Source organism: Azolla caroliniana, unplaced genomic scaffold (assembly GCF_043228905.1).
Source record: "Azolla caroliniana isolate FFs.n. ecotype wild unplaced genomic scaffold, voAzoCaro1.0.p SCAF_14, whole genome shotgun sequence".
NCBI classification, from domain to species: domain Eukaryota; kingdom Viridiplantae; phylum Streptophyta; class Polypodiopsida; order Salviniales; family Salviniaceae; genus Azolla; species Azolla caroliniana.
The window spans coordinates 15,426,539-15,446,569 of NW_028230449.1; the positions used below are offsets into that span (position 1 = coordinate 15,426,539).

General features: G+C 38.9%; 1 protein-coding gene across 1 annotated transcript; it reads right to left on the bottom strand.

Moving 5' to 3' along the window:
- Positions 1-1,881: 1,881 nt before the first annotated feature.
- Positions 1,882-16,484, bottom strand: LOC147855577 (TRAF-like family protein). The gene is made up of 10 exons (XM_087330404.1): positions 14,708-16,484; positions 14,089-14,562; positions 13,713-14,014; positions 12,712-13,461; positions 12,336-12,614; positions 12,067-12,228; positions 11,050-11,976; positions 10,752-10,967; positions 4,262-4,522; positions 1,882-2,799 (listed from the first exon to the last, which is right to left on the bottom strand). Exons 1-10 carry the CDS (start codon positions 16,329-16,331, stop codon positions 2,443-2,445), a joined length of 5,352 nt encoding a protein of 1,783 aa, XP_087186530.1. The 5' UTR covers positions 16,332-16,484; the 3' UTR covers positions 1,882-2,442.
- Positions 16,485-20,031: the final 3,547 nt, after the last annotated feature.

Genomic DNA, 20,031 nt, shown 5'->3' on the forward strand with positions numbered 1-20,031 from the left:
CCCATGCACAGTGGTAAAATTAACTAGGGAAGATAAGATTAGATGACATAGTCTGCATAGTTTTGCTGAAGTGGAGTGGATAGAATGGCATGTGAATGTGCACCTAGAATCTAGCACTTTTCCCTCTCAAGTGGAAGCTCTTAGTGTTGTGCCCTCGAAAATGTGCGTGGATGTACGCGCATAGTCTGCATAGTTTTGCTGAAGTGGAGTGGATAGAATGGCATGTGAATGTGCACCTAGAATCTAGCACTTTTCCCTCTCAAGTGGAAGTTCTTAGTGTTGTGCCCTAGAAATATGTGTGGGTGTACGCGCATATGTATCAACTTTGAGTTCATGTAGTTGCATATGATAAGGTGCTTGAGCAAATGCATACTTGTCATGTTAAGCTTTTGATATTTGGATGTAAAGTAAAAAAGAAAGGGTGAAACTGAGGCTTAGTGATGGTACAATCTAATGATGCTACAATCGACCTTGAAATAGCCATCATAATTTGCAAGAGGAATCATCATTTTTGTGTCATGTAATGACAATTTGTTAGTTTATAATTCAGGATGTTAGTTCATGATTGACGGCTTTCATCACCTTGATAATCGTTAGCCTCCCACTAGTATTGGTCATTCCTGAAATGTTGTTGCCATTTTAATCTCTCTCTCTCTCTTCCTTTGGATAATAGCTTGGCTAGAGTCCAAAACCACAACTGAATGCCTTTTTCTCCATTTGCACACACCACATCACAACTATGTACTTCAAAATATGTTCCAATTGTTGATTGTATGTCAGTGGGCTACCGATGAGAATCTTGAATTTGTTTATATTTCTGTACATCTTGAATTTGTTTATCCTGCATATTGCTTTGTAGTAACTGTTGTCATAATCTACGCAAATTGCCTTGTCAACCTACGGATCTACACAAATTCTTAACTTATACAGGGCATTTCTACCTCTTACATCATAAATTGAGAAACATACACATTGTAATTTCTAAATGCAATTGACAAGCATAACATGCTGCACCCAACACTTTTTGATGGCTTTTTGTGCACACATCCACGTTTCGTAGCACATCTATGAAAGAGAAAAAACCAACCTACAATATATTGTGATAATTTAGTTGAGAAAACATTGTTCTTCCTCTTGGATTCACAGCTTGTTCAAGATTTAAAGGGTTCATAAGCTATAATAAGCCAAAATAAAAATCATTCATTACGCACTCATGGAACTGAATGGTAGATAAGAACTTCCATGAAATCCAAATTACACATGGATAGGTGATCTTTACAAATATTAAAACCTGAAATACATAGATGAACAATGACATGATTGACTTTCTGCTTCTACTAGATATGAAAAGGCAAGAATTCGTTCATATATAATGGGCGGAATAGTTCAACAGTGAATCAACAAGAATCAAGGAAACAAGCTATTCAGCAAAAAATCACGGGAAAAGAAATAATACTAGTTAAAACCATGGGTAAAAATACGAAGATGAGATAATATGTTACTGAAAATGACCCCAACAATATATGCATTGCTGAGGGTTTTGGCATAATGTCATCAGTGCCAATGACATAGAGTTACATGGGTATTCAGGGTTTTCAACATTTTCATGATTACTGTTAAACACTCAACACTCTATAATTACTTTTGCTTAACGTACTGACTTTCAGTGACCATATGAGGAAAAAAACTACAAATTCACAAAAGAATAAGAAGTGGCACTGATACTGCCACCATATCGCACCAGAAATGAAAAATGATCACTCACTACTTTTTGGATGAAGGGTATCTTTCAAGGGGAGCAATAGGCACAAAATCCACAAAAAATTCAATGCAAGTTACAGTTTAAAACTCTCTTTTCCTTAAGAAAATTGCCACTGCTGCTGTATAGGGTAAAACTTTAATTAAGCTTATCATGTTCTCCTCTCGTGATCATTCATGGGAAGCACCAGCCAACAATAATAACATTTGTAATGATAATCATTTTACAAAAAAGGGTAGGAGAGAACTCCATGTGGACATACACAGCTCTTTGGATGAATGTACAAGCTCAATGGGGATATGAGGCATAGTCAACCCACCTACAGAGCAGCAACGGTCATTCCTAATGTGAATGATGCAAAATGAAGCAACCTTTAAGAGTCTCCGCTGTGCACATACACAAATACTTCAGCATGGGTACAAAGAAAGGTTCATCGCCACCCAAACAAAAGTTGCATGTGTACATGTGCCCACTGATCCAGAGTAGGCATCATTTATGAAAGAGACTTTTTTCATCTCCTCTTTCTATCAAACAGCAATTGGACATTGTAGTATACTTTACAAACTTTGCCTTCTTATGAGGTGGCACAGACACATCCACCCTACTTTCAATGCTACAAATCAAGTTGACTCATTACATCGTATCCAACGTTTTCACTGGATCTCAATTGTAGAGAAGCATTGTTAAGTTGGGGCATACCATGGCCCCACCGTCCCATTCATATGTCCATTTCCATGCATACCAATACCATTACTGCCTAAAGGAGGTAACCCCATAGCCACTGTGGGTGGAGCTGAAAAAATACCGATGGGGGAAGGTAATGTTGAGAGATTAGCTAAAGAATCAAGATGGTTTGTGACCATAACTTCACCAGCTTTCCGTTGCTGTTGTATAACTCGCAACTGTCTTAAGCCTTCTTCATGTATGCGAGATAACGTCTCCAGTTCACTCATTGAAAGTGCATCCAAACCAACCCCATAAAGTGGGGCATGGCGTGACATCTCTTCTTGCAACGATGATTCCAATGTTTGAATGTAAGTCTAAACACAAAACCCACAGTTAACATAACTCAAAATAAACAGCATTTAATTTAAGACATTAAGCATCATAGAAATGTTATTAACCCTATCAAATTTGGAAATATTAAGATAAACCCAGCAGAATCAACAGATCTGTCCACTAGGAATACATCATTCACAGCATTCATGCAACGTTATGGTTTTAAGTTGATAATTTTTGTTCATTGTTGACTTCAAGAGGATTATTCCCATGTAGTATTGCTCACGTGCAGGATGAACTTCACAAACCAAAGAGACGGCCTCCTACAATCCAACAGGATGTTAGAGACAGACTATACATTTCAAACCACCTTTCTCAGCCCTTATACCAATTTCCATCCAAGTTCATAGAATTTATTGCTGGTTTATAGTGCAGTAACACAGTATTGTGAACCCATATTTTGTCATGGATTGCTGAGGTGCTCATCTTTCACAAGCATCTTTTACAATCAAAAGATATATAATATTCATTATGAGGCTTCAACGGACTTGACAGCAAACAATCCCATCAAAGTTGCAACCAATAGTGGAGATGAGGTTCAACTATATAACTACTCTTGTACTGACTTGAAAATAGGCACATTCACTGTTCATGCCTGTTAATGTTCACTTATGTCTGTCAACTTGTCAAATAGACATGGACAGAGTACTCTGCTTCAAACATGTTTGGGACTTTGGGACACATAGAACACAGAACACATGTTGGCTCTAAGACCAAATAAACATGGGCACAGAGATTGGTTCTTAGATCAGCAAATAAACATAGATTGTTGCCATCTTTCCCATATGAAGCTACCAATAACTGAATCGAAGATTAAAACATACTGCAGAATATGTATCTAGATGTATTCACGACCCTTACATCAAGGTGCAGCCGTATTAATTGCATTCTATGAGATGGGACTTTCCAAAGTCTTATATACATGGGACATAGACATCCATGATCTGCCCACACACGAGATATTGGAGTCTAGAGGCAGTTCATACACTAGCTATGCCACAAAAGTAAATAAATAGCACAAGCACAATGAGATAGCTATGATGGTTTGGGCTTGGTTGTAAAGCACAATGATTGAACCCTGCATCAATGCTCATACAGCTTTACCACGCCCTATTCATGTAAAACCTAAAATTCACTAGCAGTAATGGCGACGGGAGATTGTTGCTTAATTTTGCTATTTCTCAAATTTCACAACATAATTACATTATATCTTTGTTAAAATGACAGCTTAAATTAATGAATAATCTAGTACAGAAATATTAATGTAAATGGGCATATACAGTTTTCCAAGTCATAAATAGAATCACACAAATTAAGAAACAATCTAGTAAATAAATATTAAGTTAATTCCTCCTAAATAAGAAAGTAGTGGTTTGCAAGAGAAAGGAGATTAGAAAGATTCAAACATGTAAAATACAATATCAAATATAGCCAATAACACACCTTACAAGCATGCAGCTTAGCTTCCATTCCATCAATATATGCTTCACACCTCCTAACTTGCTCCTCCTTTTCCCGAAGTCCCCCTTCTGTTTGCCCTATTGTTTGAGTTAGACGTCGAACTTCATCCTCTAACGATTGTCTTACCTCTTCATGTGTCACAGTATCATTTGCAAATCGCTTCAGTTCTTCGTCAAACCTTTTCCGAGCTACTTCTGCATTTTTTAGCCTCTCTGCCAATGCGTTCTTCTCTTTCATTACTCTCTGGCAACAAAAACCACAATTACAGGAGAGCAAGAATAAAGTAAAGAAATGCAGTGTGAAATATAAATATGATTTTAATATAACCTAATGGGTTTTTATTGGTCTTGAAAACTTTCAGAGACTGCATAGGGTTATCCTCGGTTACCAACATCAATAATATAAGAACCAGATCCTAGAGTGAAGAGCCACCTCCAACCCACAGAGTTATCCAAGAGATGATAATCTCAACATATTTGGCACTTCTGTTAGCAGATTTAAATCACTAGATAATATCCTATTTAATAGAACTAATAGAAATGTATGCACATATATCAAGCAGACAGCAGGTATAGATCAGCTACTGTGAAAAGAAAAGCTAGTTCACACCTCTTCAATTCACTACTTTACGCTGGTATCCTCCTCTACATACATAAATCTATGATATAAACAATCAATCATCCGTATCAATATTGCTCTCTATAGTCACTATGGAATCTAACCCATCGAACGATTATTATGTCTTTTCCTGAATCGTGGGATTCTATTCATCCACAGCCATAAAAGTGTGTGGATTCTGATTCTTATACAAGAGAACTTAGCCAGGAAAGGACCATAAACATTGGGTAGTCTCGTACAGTCACTCTAGCCTCTTTCTCCATCGTGTTCCAAATGTAGACCCCCACATCCAACAAATCGATTCAGTCCTTCAATTCTTTGTCAATAAACTCAGCCCTTGCTAGCTCCTCAAAAATCCAATCTTGGTATTGGGTTGGACGAGACATGGAACACTAGTTTTCATTTTCTAAAGACTCTCCCATTTATTCTTCAAATATTTACTATTCAATCTCTCCTTGACGACTCGCAGAGCATGTGCGGAGGAACACGCAACACCTTGAGAACATGATGTTATGACACCAGCGAGGATTAAGGATCCCTCATCAAGAATTAACATAATTACTCTCAATTAAATGAGGGATTATCAACTACTAGAAGGCAAAAGACTAACTCTTTGACCAACCTATACCTGACCTAAGGCCCATTGGCTGGTTAGATGCATAGAGCATCCCATACTCTGCAGGAGGCACCTAGAACATATATTGGTTGGAACATGTGAACTTCTGAAGCCCATAAGATCCACCATCAAAGAGGCGGCACTCTTCATCCTCAAGGCAATACTGAAATCTGAATGAGACAATGAGCATTCTACACAGAGGTAATAGATCCTACTACAAGGCCATGTGTCCCCTGCTCAGCCACTTGGGGCATATGCCACTATGAGCCTAGATTTACACATGTTCTCACAACATTACAATTAGTTTCAGATAACTAGGGTACATAGATTCTACTACAAGGCCATGTGTCCCCTGCTTAGCCACTTGAGGCTTATATGCCACTATGAGCTTAGCTTTACACATGTTCGCACAACATTACAATTAGTTGCAGATAACTACCCTAATTATCTGTACATACAGCACCATATCAGTGAACCAAGACTGCCCCACTCTCTTACTCATCGTCCTCTACTTTAATGAGCTGGAGTGAGGGGAGATAGGAGCCACACTAAGAGAAATGCTAACCTACAAATGGCATTGTTCTAGCTCAGGATACCTCCATGAATCAACTTGTCGAAAATTCAAATGTGTCCAGCTCACCCCAGCAGGAGAAGCCAAATTAGTATACAGTATTGGTAGTCTCTGGATTGAGACACCTGAAGGGGCCTAAGTAGGAAAAACTATATAGTTATCAGACCCCACAAAATCTACATGCCAGTCTGGGGGTAATGCAGCCCTCAAGACGAGAGTATGCATCATATACAGCATACTAATAACCAACAGATAATTTGTTGTAGGACTGGTATTAAATCAAGCAATCAGATTTTAAATACATTGTGCTCACCATGTACACCATATGGGGAGCATCTGTTATCATTTGTAGATCACACAGATTGGCCACTTATAAGGGTCTAGCAGGCCCGTCTGGGGGCAATGCAGCCCCCAAGACCAGATTATGCATCATATACAGCATACTAATAACCAACACATCATTTGGTGTAGGACTGATATTAAATCAAACAATCAGATTTTAAATACGTTGTGCTCACCATGTACATCATACGATCTACTATCATTTATAGAGCACACAGATTAGCCATTTATAAGGGCCTGGCATGATGGTTAAAATCAAGAGGACTGACATACTTCCTGCTCAGTAGTAAGGGATCTTATACATGGGATGTGATCAAGAGGCCAGGCAGAGTTTCTGAAGTAGACTCTGTACCTCTCATAAGGAGAGTCAAAGTCCTGTGAACTAGTTGTGTGGGGAACAAGGGCACATTAGGTAACACATTTATCTCTCTTCTATTATATGCAGATGACATTGTGAGCATTTCAGGATCGTGAAACGGATCCTAGTGCCAGCTTGACTCACTACAACACTCTTTATTGTAATCAAGATCTTACAATGAATCTAGGGAAGAACAAAGTGATGATCTTCAACATCCATGCACCTTGCATCACCTGATTTAGATTAAAGTGTACATTCATGGGTGAGGTGGTGGAGAATGTGACCTCATATGTAGACTTAGGAGTCATTTTTGAAGAGCCTAAGTTTGAAATAACAAACGAAGCTGAGGATAGATTGACAAAGGGGTATGCATCATTAGATGCTTTTCAAAGAAAATGTGCTCAATGCAGTTTCAACAACCTAGGACAAGGCTTTGACTATTCCATAAATTGGCTACACCTGCACTATTTTATGGTCACACCTATAGAATTATTCATAAGCAGAGACAGAGGTGAGGTGAACACCAGAAATGTGATAGCCCATTTTAAACTAATGATATTATCCATGATGATGAAAAGGAGTACTATAGTGTTGACAGACCGGTTTGATGTATCACCTGATTTGGAGTAAGTCACAAAATGACATTCCATTCTTCAAGCTAACTTAGAAGCAGCAACAACGGTAACCAAGCCTTTTACATGAGTCTCTCATTCATCATATGTGGGATGCCTTGAGAAATACGTATAGCTCACAGTATCCATGATGATGAAAAGGAGTACTATAATGTTGACAGACCGGTTTGATGTATCACATCATTTGGAGTAAAGTCACAAAATGACATTCCATTCTTCAAGCTAACTTAGAAGCAGCAACAACAGTAACCAAGCCTTTTACATGAGTCTCTCATTCATCATATGTGGGATGCCTTGAGAAATACGTATAGCTCACAGTTCTTTGATTTCTTGATGCTAGTGGCAACAGAGGGAGTGCCAGGAGTTTGGTGCTCACAGATGACTACATGGTTCAGTTTCTATTGGCTTGATATCCAACCACTCACGACCATTCCATAAAGTATTGGAGCGCCTCTTACTCACTTCCCCATAATCAGAGGGAAAAAAATGACTAGGCAATATAATATAAGCCTATGAGAACCCCAGAACAGAGGCGATGGAACTCTCCCTAAGGTTCTGCAGACACCAGGAGTTACGACTTCAACAGCAGACATCAGGACCTACTTCATACCTCTCAGCCTCCACAAATACTCTACAAAAGGCATTGGCAATATGTAGTGAGCTTAAGATGTGTTGGAGGGCAAACCACAGAATTTTGCAAATTCAGGCAGCACATCCTAATAGGATACTGAGAGGCCGATATTACAGCATAATCCTGTGCATCATCTTTCACTTTTGGGATCTCCCTCCACGATCTTTTCATGACTCACAGATTCCTATCATGATGCAGAGACCAGAGACATCTTACGATGATCCACAGGGATCTTCTGGCTTCACAGCACTCTTAAGTTACATGTGTCACACAACTCTTTAATAGCCTTGTTCAGTACCTACTACCTGGGTAGCTATTTTAATTTACTTGCTAAATTATTTTGCAGTTTAAAGTTCAGCTCACAGAGTTTTGATAAGATATCATATGATAACATGATTATAACAGCTGTGGGTCTCATAGAAAATTGTGACCATTTTAGACATATCAATATAGTCTTTCTAAGCATTCCACCTCCAGGCTTGGGAAGCGGTGTCAATAGGCATCTCCTGATGTGGCATTCTGGGTGTAAGGTTAATGCGGTAGGTATATAAACATAACAGCGTATTTTATAATGGAATTATTTTTGTCATTGACTCAGGAATTGCGAAAATGTTGTACTTCTTGTATTTTAATATCTCTGGTCCTTTGAAAACACAATTTTCTTGAACACATTGGAAAATGAAGTGAATAAAAAGATGAGTGAAGAACACATCGATTAGTAAGCTGCCAGCCTATATGCCTCCATAAACAATTGAGACTCTGCTAGAAAGTAAGATGGCAGAAAATTCCCTAATTAGCTGGTTTTTGTAGCAACTATCTCCTAGGCTGTAAATGCCCCAAACAATCTCTTTTAGCAGAAGAGGGTGGTTCCAACAGACAATGGTAACTGAGTGGCCAAGGTCTTCGGTTGGACACCATTGAAGAAGACCCCTGCACTCTTGTTAGCATATGGTTAATACTCAGTATATCTCTATGATTGACCACTCAATATGTTTGATGTAGGCATGAAAGATAGAATTTTGAGAGATGGTGAGGCAGTTTTATTTATCACACCATAGAAGACAAGCAAAGTACAACGCATCAAGAAGTCAATGTAGCAAAATTTCTTGAAGCACAGCAACCAATCTGATGGTCAGCTTTTGCAGATAATAGTACAAATATGTTGCTGCTTACTGCTCTGAAACTCCAATATGGGCCACTACAAGATAGAGAGATTTCTGAAGCGAGGGAAGCACCTTCAGTGCTGGGTGATATGGACTTTCTTTGTTGATGACAAGTGTGATGGGGTCATGGTCCAGATGATCGTTTCATTTTATGGGGCTGATCCACTACAAGATAGAGAGATTTCTGAAGCGAGGGAAGCACCTTCAGTGCTGGGTGATATGGACTTTCTTTGTTGATGACAAGTGTGATGGGGTCATGGTCCAGATGATCGATTCATTTTATGGGGCTGATCCATGTTCTTTCACAATTCAATTTAATGATATCCATTCAAATAATTATATCATTTTCCACTTTTGTCATGTTCAGGTTTGGACAATCCAAGCTATATTCAAATAGGGGGAAGTTCATTTATATTTGTGCCATGTGACTGGCAATTATATCATTTTCCACTTTAGTCATGTTCAGGTGTGGACAATCCAAGCTATATTCAAATAAGGATGGAATCAACATAGAGGTGAGTTTGAATTACGACCAAAGACAGCTTGAGATCCAAGTGTGTTGACTGACACAACAAAGGGTAGATTCAAAACTAAATCTAAAACATATAAAGCCTCCCTCAATTAAACTTGAGATCGCCAGAAGAATGTCCCTTGGTAAACAAGAGTTAAGAGAGTTTCTTCTTCCCAACTTGCAAAAGTGTACAAGGCAATGATCAGCTTGCAAGAGGGTGAGAAGCCTTGTGAGTGGGCTGTCGGAAATGGGCTCAAAGCAGAATACAAAATAGAAAGGCACAATGGCAAAAGCTACATGGATGAAAGCTACAGGAGAAAATGAGTAAGGGGTTTTTATATAGATCCCAACGTAAATTAGTTGATTGGCTATAGGCCTCCCTAAATGGGGGCAGTTTGGTGGGTGTCAGCTTCCAACTCACTCCCCATAATGAGACCAATTAATTGAGCTACATCTCTACCTAACTCCATAAACAAAACTGTTGACAACTAGCATTGCCAGTAAATGTCCCTAATCAGCTATTTGTCATTGCGATGAATTCTTGACCTGCAAATATCACTGACAGTCATCACTATATGATTATATTTAGAAGCTCAGGATGACCTTATTCTATGGTTTAATAGCATGGTTTCTCAGTTTGTCAAATTTTGTAAGTAATTTACTAGGGTAGACAGGAAAACATCATGTGGCCAGATTCAAGACAAAAGACAAAGATGTACTAGTCAGAAAGAAAAGTAACCTCCTTTGCCAGATACTCTGAATGAGGACTTCTAGGACTTTGTTTTAAAAGTGTAAGAGAATTCACAAGTTCACAGTGCATCTGATAAGCATTGTGCATTTCTAATAAATTGAATATTCAACACTCTGTTGTCCAAATGTACACTAACAATGGCTACAAATGTGTTCAACCAGAAATTATAACATACCAAGCATACACTCATAGGAATCCTCTTTAACATATTTTAAAACCAGGGGTTTAATGATATTTCAAAAATCGAAATACAAGGAACCAAAGAAAAGTTAGAAACACCTTTAGTTCATCACGTTTGCGAGATTTCAACTGTGATAGTTGTGCTTCAGCATCACGCAAACGATCCTGATAACTTTTTTTATCAGCATGCAGTCTTGCAACTTCATCTTCATGTTCAGAACGAACCCAATCTAATTGGCTCTCTGCCTCACGAAGCCTTTCTGAAAGATCCTTCTTTTCCCGTGACAAGCGATCTACCTCTGCTTTCAGTTCACACTTCACAAGAAAAAATCAAATCATGAGAAGTTATAGCAGAACTTGACATTGTATATACAGCAAATAAAGAAAAAGAGCTTACTTTTAGGCGAGCCTGTGCGTTCTCTGCCTCAATATTCTTTTGAGATAGTGCGAGCTTCTCTTTCATGAGGTTGTTTATTTCACCTTGCCTCTCAGTACGAGCCAAGGTAATCTCCTCCTCACTAGCACGCAGTCGCTGATATAAAGTGGCACGATCTGCATTTGCTAGTTCAACTGCTTCATGCATCATGCACAAAACAGGCCTGGCAGTGCCTTCTTCTTCTCTAACCAAAAATGTAAGAATATCTATGCCTAACTCCACATCAGCTGGAGTATGAGCATTGTTTGTTACATGCTCTACCAGTCCCCTTAACATCCGCTCTCTATAACCATCAGCACAATAAACCTTGAACATGACAGCATACAACGTGCTGACAAATTCTCTAACTCGAACATCTCGCGAGAGGGCTAGCACTTCGGCCAATCCAAGAACCACAGGGAAATCATCATTTTCAGACATCAAATTACTTTTGGATCCTGCCAAGGATGCCTCTGCACTCTGTAAACCATTCAAATGACATCTAGAATCCATGATTAGCCGTTGAGCATGCCGTCTTTCCAAAACCATGACGACAGAGTGCTCACCAAATGCACCTCGAGCTATTGCTCTCTCAAACACTTGTTGAGCTTCCACTCTTAGACAAGGTATGGTCAGCATTTCTACAAGAATATCAACATCAGCCACCCGCCAGCAAGCTGCTGCCAAGTTTAATTGTTCAGCTACAGCCCCACCAACATGACCTTCAAACAATATGTTTGTCGTTGGTAATTCCATGTCAGGTTCACTACATTCACAATCTGTGTCAATGTCCCTTAATAGAGCTTTTGCAACATCCATTTGACTACAAACTGTGCTCCGAACAACATCAAGAACTCTGGGTGATACAGATGGACCCAATTTCTTAAGCCTTTCCCGAACAGATTTTGCCTGAGAAATGATGTTCTTCGTTAAGATATCAATGCATAATATACAACAACATCATGATAAATAAAGACATGAAGAAATGAAAATGCATACAGCCTGCGAAATACGCTGACATTTTGAAGCTGCTTTGAAAGCAAAACTAATGGCAGCAGCAAGAGGTTCATCACTAGAATCAGGAAGGATTTTGAGAGCCTGATCCATGACAGTCTCCCAAATATTGTTGCCAACCTCCAACTGGCTAAGAGCCCCTAAAAGCTGGAAAGGTAGCAGAGAGTTAGTTCCCACAAACTACAAGAGACAGAAATTTGAAGCAACTAAAATGAGAATTATTTAAAAGTAAATTAGAGATAGAGCCAACAAACTGGAAGATGTAAACTAGGTTCCGCTTCGGGTTGCCGTATGCGGTCAAGTAGTACATCTGCAGCCATGGAGTGTTCAGAAACATCTACAAGTTTTGGCACTAATGCAATAAGATCAGACTGCAGGTGTTTTGGTGCCTTTTCTAAGACTAATGCTATCTTTTGTGCTGATTGAGGTCTTCTTCGAGGTTCAGGACAACCTTGTGGCACGGCCCCATCCAATGCCCTCAATGAATTGACTATCAATCCGAGAAGCTCATCAGATTGTTCTGGCCACTTGGGCTGCAAAATGAAACGAATAGAAAGGAACTAGCTAAATCAATGAAATGTGTTATTCAAATCATTGGTATAGACACTGTACATTTCACTCTCAACATACCTTAGTAGCAGAAGTATCCCTTTGATTAGATTCCAAGGAGAAGGAACTCTGATTGATAGGACCTTTTGAAGTCTGCAACTCTACACCTGTTAAATCATTGTTTCCTACTGCTTGAGTTGCCATCATAACATCAAGTTCATTGTCCAGCCTCTGAATAGGAGAAGATTGAGCAACAGTATCTGGTGCAGCAGTCTCAAAAGCCCTCCATGCAAAAGAGTTCTTCACACCTAAATTGCTTGTATCTGGTATCATTGTCCTTGGCTTGGTATCTACAAACTCCTCGTTATTGGACGGTTGGCAACACTCCACCATGATGTCAAGCAGTAAGTCTGCAATAGCTTGCTGGAGAACCTTAACACCCATTAACAAGTTCATTAAACTTGGGGAAGTAGCCTCTCCCTTTGCATTGCCTTTTTTAGACCCAGTACTATTGTATGCTGTGGACAATTTTGTGGGGAGAAGCAATCTTTTAACTTTGGCCGGGTCATCAAGGTACACCCGCAAACCAGTCAGAAAAGCTGCAATAGCTCCTGCATCCATCAACAATTTCTCTCTGAGAGTGACCTGCAACTGTGATGGATCCAAAAGCAGTGGTGGGTTGTCACCATAACTTAGATGAAATCCAGCTCGTGCTAACAGGTTTCTGAATATATCCTCCTCATCACCACTCATACCCTCACTATCATCAGAGTCCAACAATTCATCAGGGTCTGTCGAGATTGCATCTTGCTCATCATCTGAAACCATCACCTGATCAAAGAAGAAAAAAGAACAAAACAGATATATATATATATATAAATGATTTTTACTACACCAGAATTTCATATGAAAACCATATATCTGAAAATGTTGCATTATCTTGAGGAACAACAAACACAAAAAAATGAGTAATGCTACTTAAGATACCAAGGCTATCGCACAAACATTTGGCTAAGGGTATACCACTTAAACACAAATGAACTGCTCTTTTCTTCAAAGGATGATCAATAACAAAGAATTACCTCTAGATCAGAGAACTCAAACCATGGACAGCAGTCTAAGATTTCACAAGTAAAGATAACGCTATCTCGTGACAGAAATCCAGCATCAGGTTCTACCATCTCAGAAACTTTCATGAACTGAAGAACTGAATTGTTCCAAGTTTTTGTACATATCGATGACTCCTTCCAAACAGTTCTATCAGGATACTTTTGATTCACAACTGCCATTTTGTATCTAACCCAAAAGTTTTTGTCTAGATCTCCCCCAGCGGACTGATCACTCTCTAAATATATGCACAGTGTATCAAATGATTCATAAACCCCTGACAAAAGGAAACGTGGTTAGCGCAAAGCAAAAGAAAACTAATTTTAATAGATCCATGAATGTTCCACTTACCAATCCTCAATTCACATCCTCCAGCTTGGAAAAATTTGCTGAAGATCTTACGTGTCTCCATGATCTCCTTAAACGCGAGAAAGTTTTCAACCTTCCACACAAATGTCCCCTGGTGAAAACTTCTAGAGCTTTCAGTCCCAGATACAGATGCTAAAGATTCATCGGTTTCTATTTTCTCTTGCATGCTGAATGATTCTTTGAGTACCAAAACCTCAGCTGAAAAGACTACAGTATCCTGTACAAGAAATCCAGAATCTTGATCAAAGAGATTGGTCAAAGTGACAAACTCTCTCCAACCCCAATCTTTAGCCGCCTTCGAATATCTATTTTGGGATTCCTTTGTAACTGATCTCTCTTCCAATCGCTGATTAACTACAGATAGCCTATGGCTAACAAAGCAGCTCCAGTCAGGGGAGCCCCGTGAATCTGTCACTTCTAGAAACATAGATAAATGGCAAGGTGGTTGTGACTGCCCTGAGAAATGACAATTATTTAACATTGATAAGCAAATGGCACACATTGAACAATCATAAGCACACTCGGATTTAATAATGCTAAACTTGGGTCAAGCTAGACCTAAGAATAAAGTTAAATTAGATGAGTATCGCATAACACATACCTCTTGGGTATACAACCAATCTGCAATCTCGAGCACCAACTTGGAATCGACGGCTCTTGATGCATAGCCCTGTTATTTTCCTCTTCTTTAAGAGGTCTTTCAGCTTAGTGAAATTCTCTATTTTCCAGACAAACTTTCCTTGCTGACCATCTAACTTTTTCAATGCCAGCCTTCCAGAAACAGAACTGGGGCTCTTAGGAAAAATGCTTGCCTCCTTAATCACATGAAAAGAAGCACTAAATACAGCTGTGTCATCAACAAGATAACCCATTTCCGGTGCAATAAAATCACTCATCTTCATGTAATCGTTCCATCCAAGACTAGTGTTATCACCACTCTTGTTGTCACATGCAAATCTACCATATGAGTCTCTATGCATGTGATTTTGCCCTGCTTTTTGGTTCAATATTGACATCCGGAAAAGACACCAACAACTTCTTTCCATGGGAAGTGACTTCTCGGTTTCTTTACTTTCCAAACACATGGATAAATAATCAGCATTTCCCACTGAAGACTGATACACACTAAGCCGTAGATTACACTCTCCAGCTGGGAATACAGGACTCATGATTTTCTGTGTTTTAATCATTTCTTTGAAGAGGGCAAAGTTGTGTACTTTCCATGTAAATTTCCCACTAAGAACTTCAGGCATTGGGCTCGTCATGGGCTGTAATTCATTCTCTCTCGAGAATGATACCGATTCATGCAGCACTAGAATCTCCGCTGTGATGAGGACAGAATCATTGGTGAGAAAACCTGATTTTGGATCACAGATAGTGGCCGATGGAGTGAAATCACACCACCCGTGCGATTTCTTCTTACTGGAGAAGCGATGCCATGAATCCCTTTGTATGGATTTAGTCTCATCTTTATGGTTAACAACACAAAGTCTATAGCTAGCGAAACAATCCCATTTGGAAGATGAAGAGCTACGAGGATCCATGACTTGCAAATAGATAGAAAGATAACCAGGGAGGGCTTGAGAGTCACCTTTAGGATAGACGAGGAGGCGGCAATCATAGCCTCCTACTTCAAAGTAGCGACTCCATAATGCTCGAGCTTTCACCTTTCCAAATTGAATAATGTTCCATTTGCATAGGGCCCAGTGGTCTCCACGGCGCTCGACAATAACAGATTCTTGGCCACCGGCAGTACCATCCCGAGGCTCCTCAGCTAATGACATAGCCAATGATGAGGTTGCGACCAATGAAGACGCGGTGGATGATGATGATGACATTGGCATGGCTGATGTGGCAGGTACTGGCATGGCAGTGGCGGTTGCTTCCTTGGCAGTAGTACCTGAACCCCCTCTCCCTCCGCTACCCAATATGGATGGCATGGCAGATGATGCGGCTGCGGTGGTGGTGGTGGTGGTGGTGGTTGCATCCTTTGCCGATGCGCCCAACACCCCTCTTCCAACACCACTGCCGCCTGCTACCGATGACGACGGTGATGTGGCCGATGATGCCGACATGGCGGTTGCTTCCTCCTCTGCCTGATGATGTGGGTGGTTCCTCTGCCTTTGTTGCTCCAAGGTAAAGGATCCCACACTCCCCCCTCTTTCTCTCTGTCCTCCATCTGCAGTTATGGACATACATCCTCCTCCTCCTCCTCCTCGCGTCATCCTACCCAATGAATGACACACTGGCGATGGCTATGGAGACCCTTTTCTTTCTTTCTTCTTCTGTCTTCTGTCGTCTTCTGTATTCCTCCTCTTTTGTGCTTCTCAAGGGCATCCTTCAAAGAGATGGGTCTGCGTATCGAGACGGGTTAACAGCGAGAAAGGGGAGAGAGAAGAAGATGGGAGACTCATCATCAATATGCATATACACACACATACATATAATTCACATATCATATGTATGTATGTATGTACATGTATATTATGTGTATGTGTATGTGTATGTGTATGTGTATGTGTATGTGTATGTGTATAATGTGTATGTGTATGTGTATAATGTGTATGTGTATAATGTGTATGTGTATGTGTATGTGTATGTGTATGTGTATGTGTATGTGTATGTGTATGTGTATGTGTATGTGTATGTGTATGTGTATGTGTATAATGTGTATGTGTATGTGTATGTGTATGTGTATGTGTATGTGTATGTGTATGTGTATGTGTATGTGTATGTGTATGTGTATGTGTATGTGTATGTGTATGTGTATGTGTATGTGTATGTGTATGTGTATGTGTATGTGTATGTGTATGTGTATGTGTATGTGTATGTGTATGTGTATGTGTATGTGGATGTGGATGTGTGTACATGTATGTGTATGCTATATATACATGTATGTGTATGTATATCAGTAGGATGGGCCATTCTTCCTATTAGCCTGGTTATAACCTAAGGTATTGACATTTGTATCCATTTTGTCACCTCGCTCATGAGTATTGAGGTCATGCGAACCTTACAATACTATTTGTCTTGTTGCTTTCACCGACACTCTTCCTTGCATGTTATATGATTGCATTCTTGTCTCTACAACAACAGCAATCACATTGCATCAGCCCTCCCTCCTCTCATGAAACTGAAACAAATGCTTTTGACATTATCAAAGGGATTAACCTTGTGTTGATTGCATGTGGAATGCTTAACTCCAAGACTAGTATGAACTTTCACATAACCTTCAAAATGGAGTTGAGCCTAGTGCACGCATGTTTATTATGCTAAGCGACACTTCAAATCCCATAATGTTCCATCATCAAAATGGTAGGTTGATTTAGCACGCGTTGACTTTTGCTCATCATACCATCAACAATATTGTTCACAAACACAGGTTAAGAGAATTATCATTATCTCAACTATGTTAGCTTCTTAATAATTTCGAGCATACGCCTCAACTTCACTAAGGGAGACAATAAAGCTATAAATTCATAAATGTCCAAACCTACTTGAATCTATGTTTAACTCGAATGCTACTCTAGGGTTGTGTCATATTGTTTCCCTCTATATCATGACTCATTAACCAAAATTGGTGAGATGGTTTGTTCCCAACCTTGGAGTATTACTTTCCACCTTTGAAGTTCACTTATGACGTTTGGACCAATCTTCAACTAAAACAAACCATTTTTGGTAGATTGATTTTTAACGAAATGCACCAATGCATGTCTTTACATCAAGTAATGAACTTGGTATCACCCTAATCATTTCCAATGTAACATGCGTAAAGATGTTAGTTACACATCACCCAAGGGATTTGTGAGCATTAGACATGCTTCAAAATTGTTCATTGTTGATGCATTGAGGTTGTTGATTTTGGTAAACTCTTGTTGTTGATAAAGACATTATCAATGAAGTGTGCAAAATTTGCCAAATTTTGTATGGTTCCTAACTTGTAGATAAATGAACCAAAGCATTGCTTAAAGAAACTATTACATACGAGAACAATTTGGATTTCTTTTGGGTCATTCTCAAGGACCATATGAATTCGAATATCTTGATGCTTCTTGTGCATGACAATTCCAATCAAGTATCAACATGGAGGTGAAATTTAAGTGGAAACATTATAGAGGATGATGTCAATTAGGAGAAAATCAAGCTTGATTTCCCTCCATTGTTACTTGTGAAAATGAGTTTTAAGATCATGGGAGCGCAATACAATAACATATAGAATTAAATGAGATTAATAAGCCAAAGATAGCCCACTCTTGGTATAAATATCCCATCAACCATGGTGTAAATATATACACAATGCTATTTTGCACCCCCTATTGCAATTACCCTCTTTCAGTTGTCGATTCTCCTTGTTTGAGACTCAAGAGCTTGTAGCAAGAATATAACTCTTCAATTTACCCACATTTATATGCACTAATCGTACTCACATGTGCTATGGGACATGTGAGGGTTTCATGCTAGTCAATGGGCTTGATGGAGGGTGAAATGTCTTGCATCAGTTATTCTAATCACATTAAATAATTCAAATTGTACCATGATCCCCACTCTAAAACATGTGTGCGAATTTAGAGTTGGTGTCAAGGGTAAATTCAAACAAACGCAGACAAACATTTATATCATCAATGATCTTTGATGCACACGATCATTATAGCTAAATACTTGTTGGGTGGATGAGTTAAAGACAACTTCCATTTTTTTATTATAAAACCCCAATAATCCATTTTCCAATACGTGTCCCAAAGCATATGCATAATCCTAAGGTTTTACGCAAAGTCCGTATGCAAATTTAACACCCCGACCAAAGTGCCATAATGTTTGAAGTGATGAAGATAAGTATGTTGCATTTATCGAAATTCATTATATTGTCATCGTCAAATTGATCAATACACTTACATAGTATGAGAATGCACATGCATTTATACATTGGAGCTTTGACTTTGAAGTTCCTATACTACATATTCTTCCGACATATAAGGTTGGAAAGCAACCACGAGTTAACTTGACATTAGGATACCGTGATGACAATACTATTGGAATTTCAAGGTCACAATGGGTGTGTTAATTCTTTATGTCTATGGAGTCGTTACGCACATTGTATTATCATCACAAATAATGGAAATGAATTTCTTGATACCAATTGCAAATGGCACAAAACGTTATTCGTCATCACATACATCCTCTCACATTATTTGTGGCTATCATAGCATTCCCATCCTACTTCACGTTTCTAGAATATTAGAGGTTCATCAAACCAAATATAGGTTTTGTACCGAGATGATACAATGTCTTGACCAATTTATGAATATAACCACACACAAAGAGCATCAAAAACATGCAAATAGTATCTCCATATCAATGGACATGTTCATGATAAATTCTAGTTTTATCAAATCCTCGTTATAATCAAACATCATCCTTGATAGTGTCCTTTATTGTATTCAACGATGGCCTATGTAGCTATACAATCCAAACCTTTCTATAAAATTAACATGTCTTATTTTGAACAATATAAACCAATCCACCATTATCTTCTTTTCTCTCTACTATAATATAGAGGACAAGTGGGTGAATATAATACTTTCAACATTGTTTGCCTTAGGAATTGGATATTAAGGGCATCACACATGTCTCTTGCAACCTTTAGTTTATTGTCGATGTCAGCTTGAATGTTGATCCCTATTATATAAAACATTTGCAATAGCTTCTTTATATACCGAAATTTGGAATTGCACAAACTTATGTCATGAGTATCTTTTACCCTAAACTAGAGAGTATACCCGCACAATTCTATTATGGGTGGCAACATGTATCATTCATTTCGTGATGTACAAAATGGCATATGAAGAACGTTAAGATGATTCTTCACTTTGGCAAGAAAATTATTACTAGTGAAAACCTTAAAAAAGCATAAAGGATTTATAGAAT

Excerpts from the sequence above, each read along its gene's own strand:
- LOC147855577 (XM_087330404.1), bottom strand. The coding sequence starts at position 16,331 with ATGACGCGAGGAGGAGGAGGAGGAGGATGTATGTCCATAACTGCAGAT. Across the intron at positions 11,977-12,066 it reads GTCAGCGTATTTCGCAGGCT|GCAAAATCTGTTCGGGAAAG; the intron begins GTATGCATTTTC and ends ATCATTTCTCAG. Across the intron at positions 4,523-10,751 it reads GCAAACGTGATGAACTAAAG|AGAGTAATGAAAGAGAAGAA; the intron begins GTGTTTCTAACT and ends TTTTGTTGCCAG.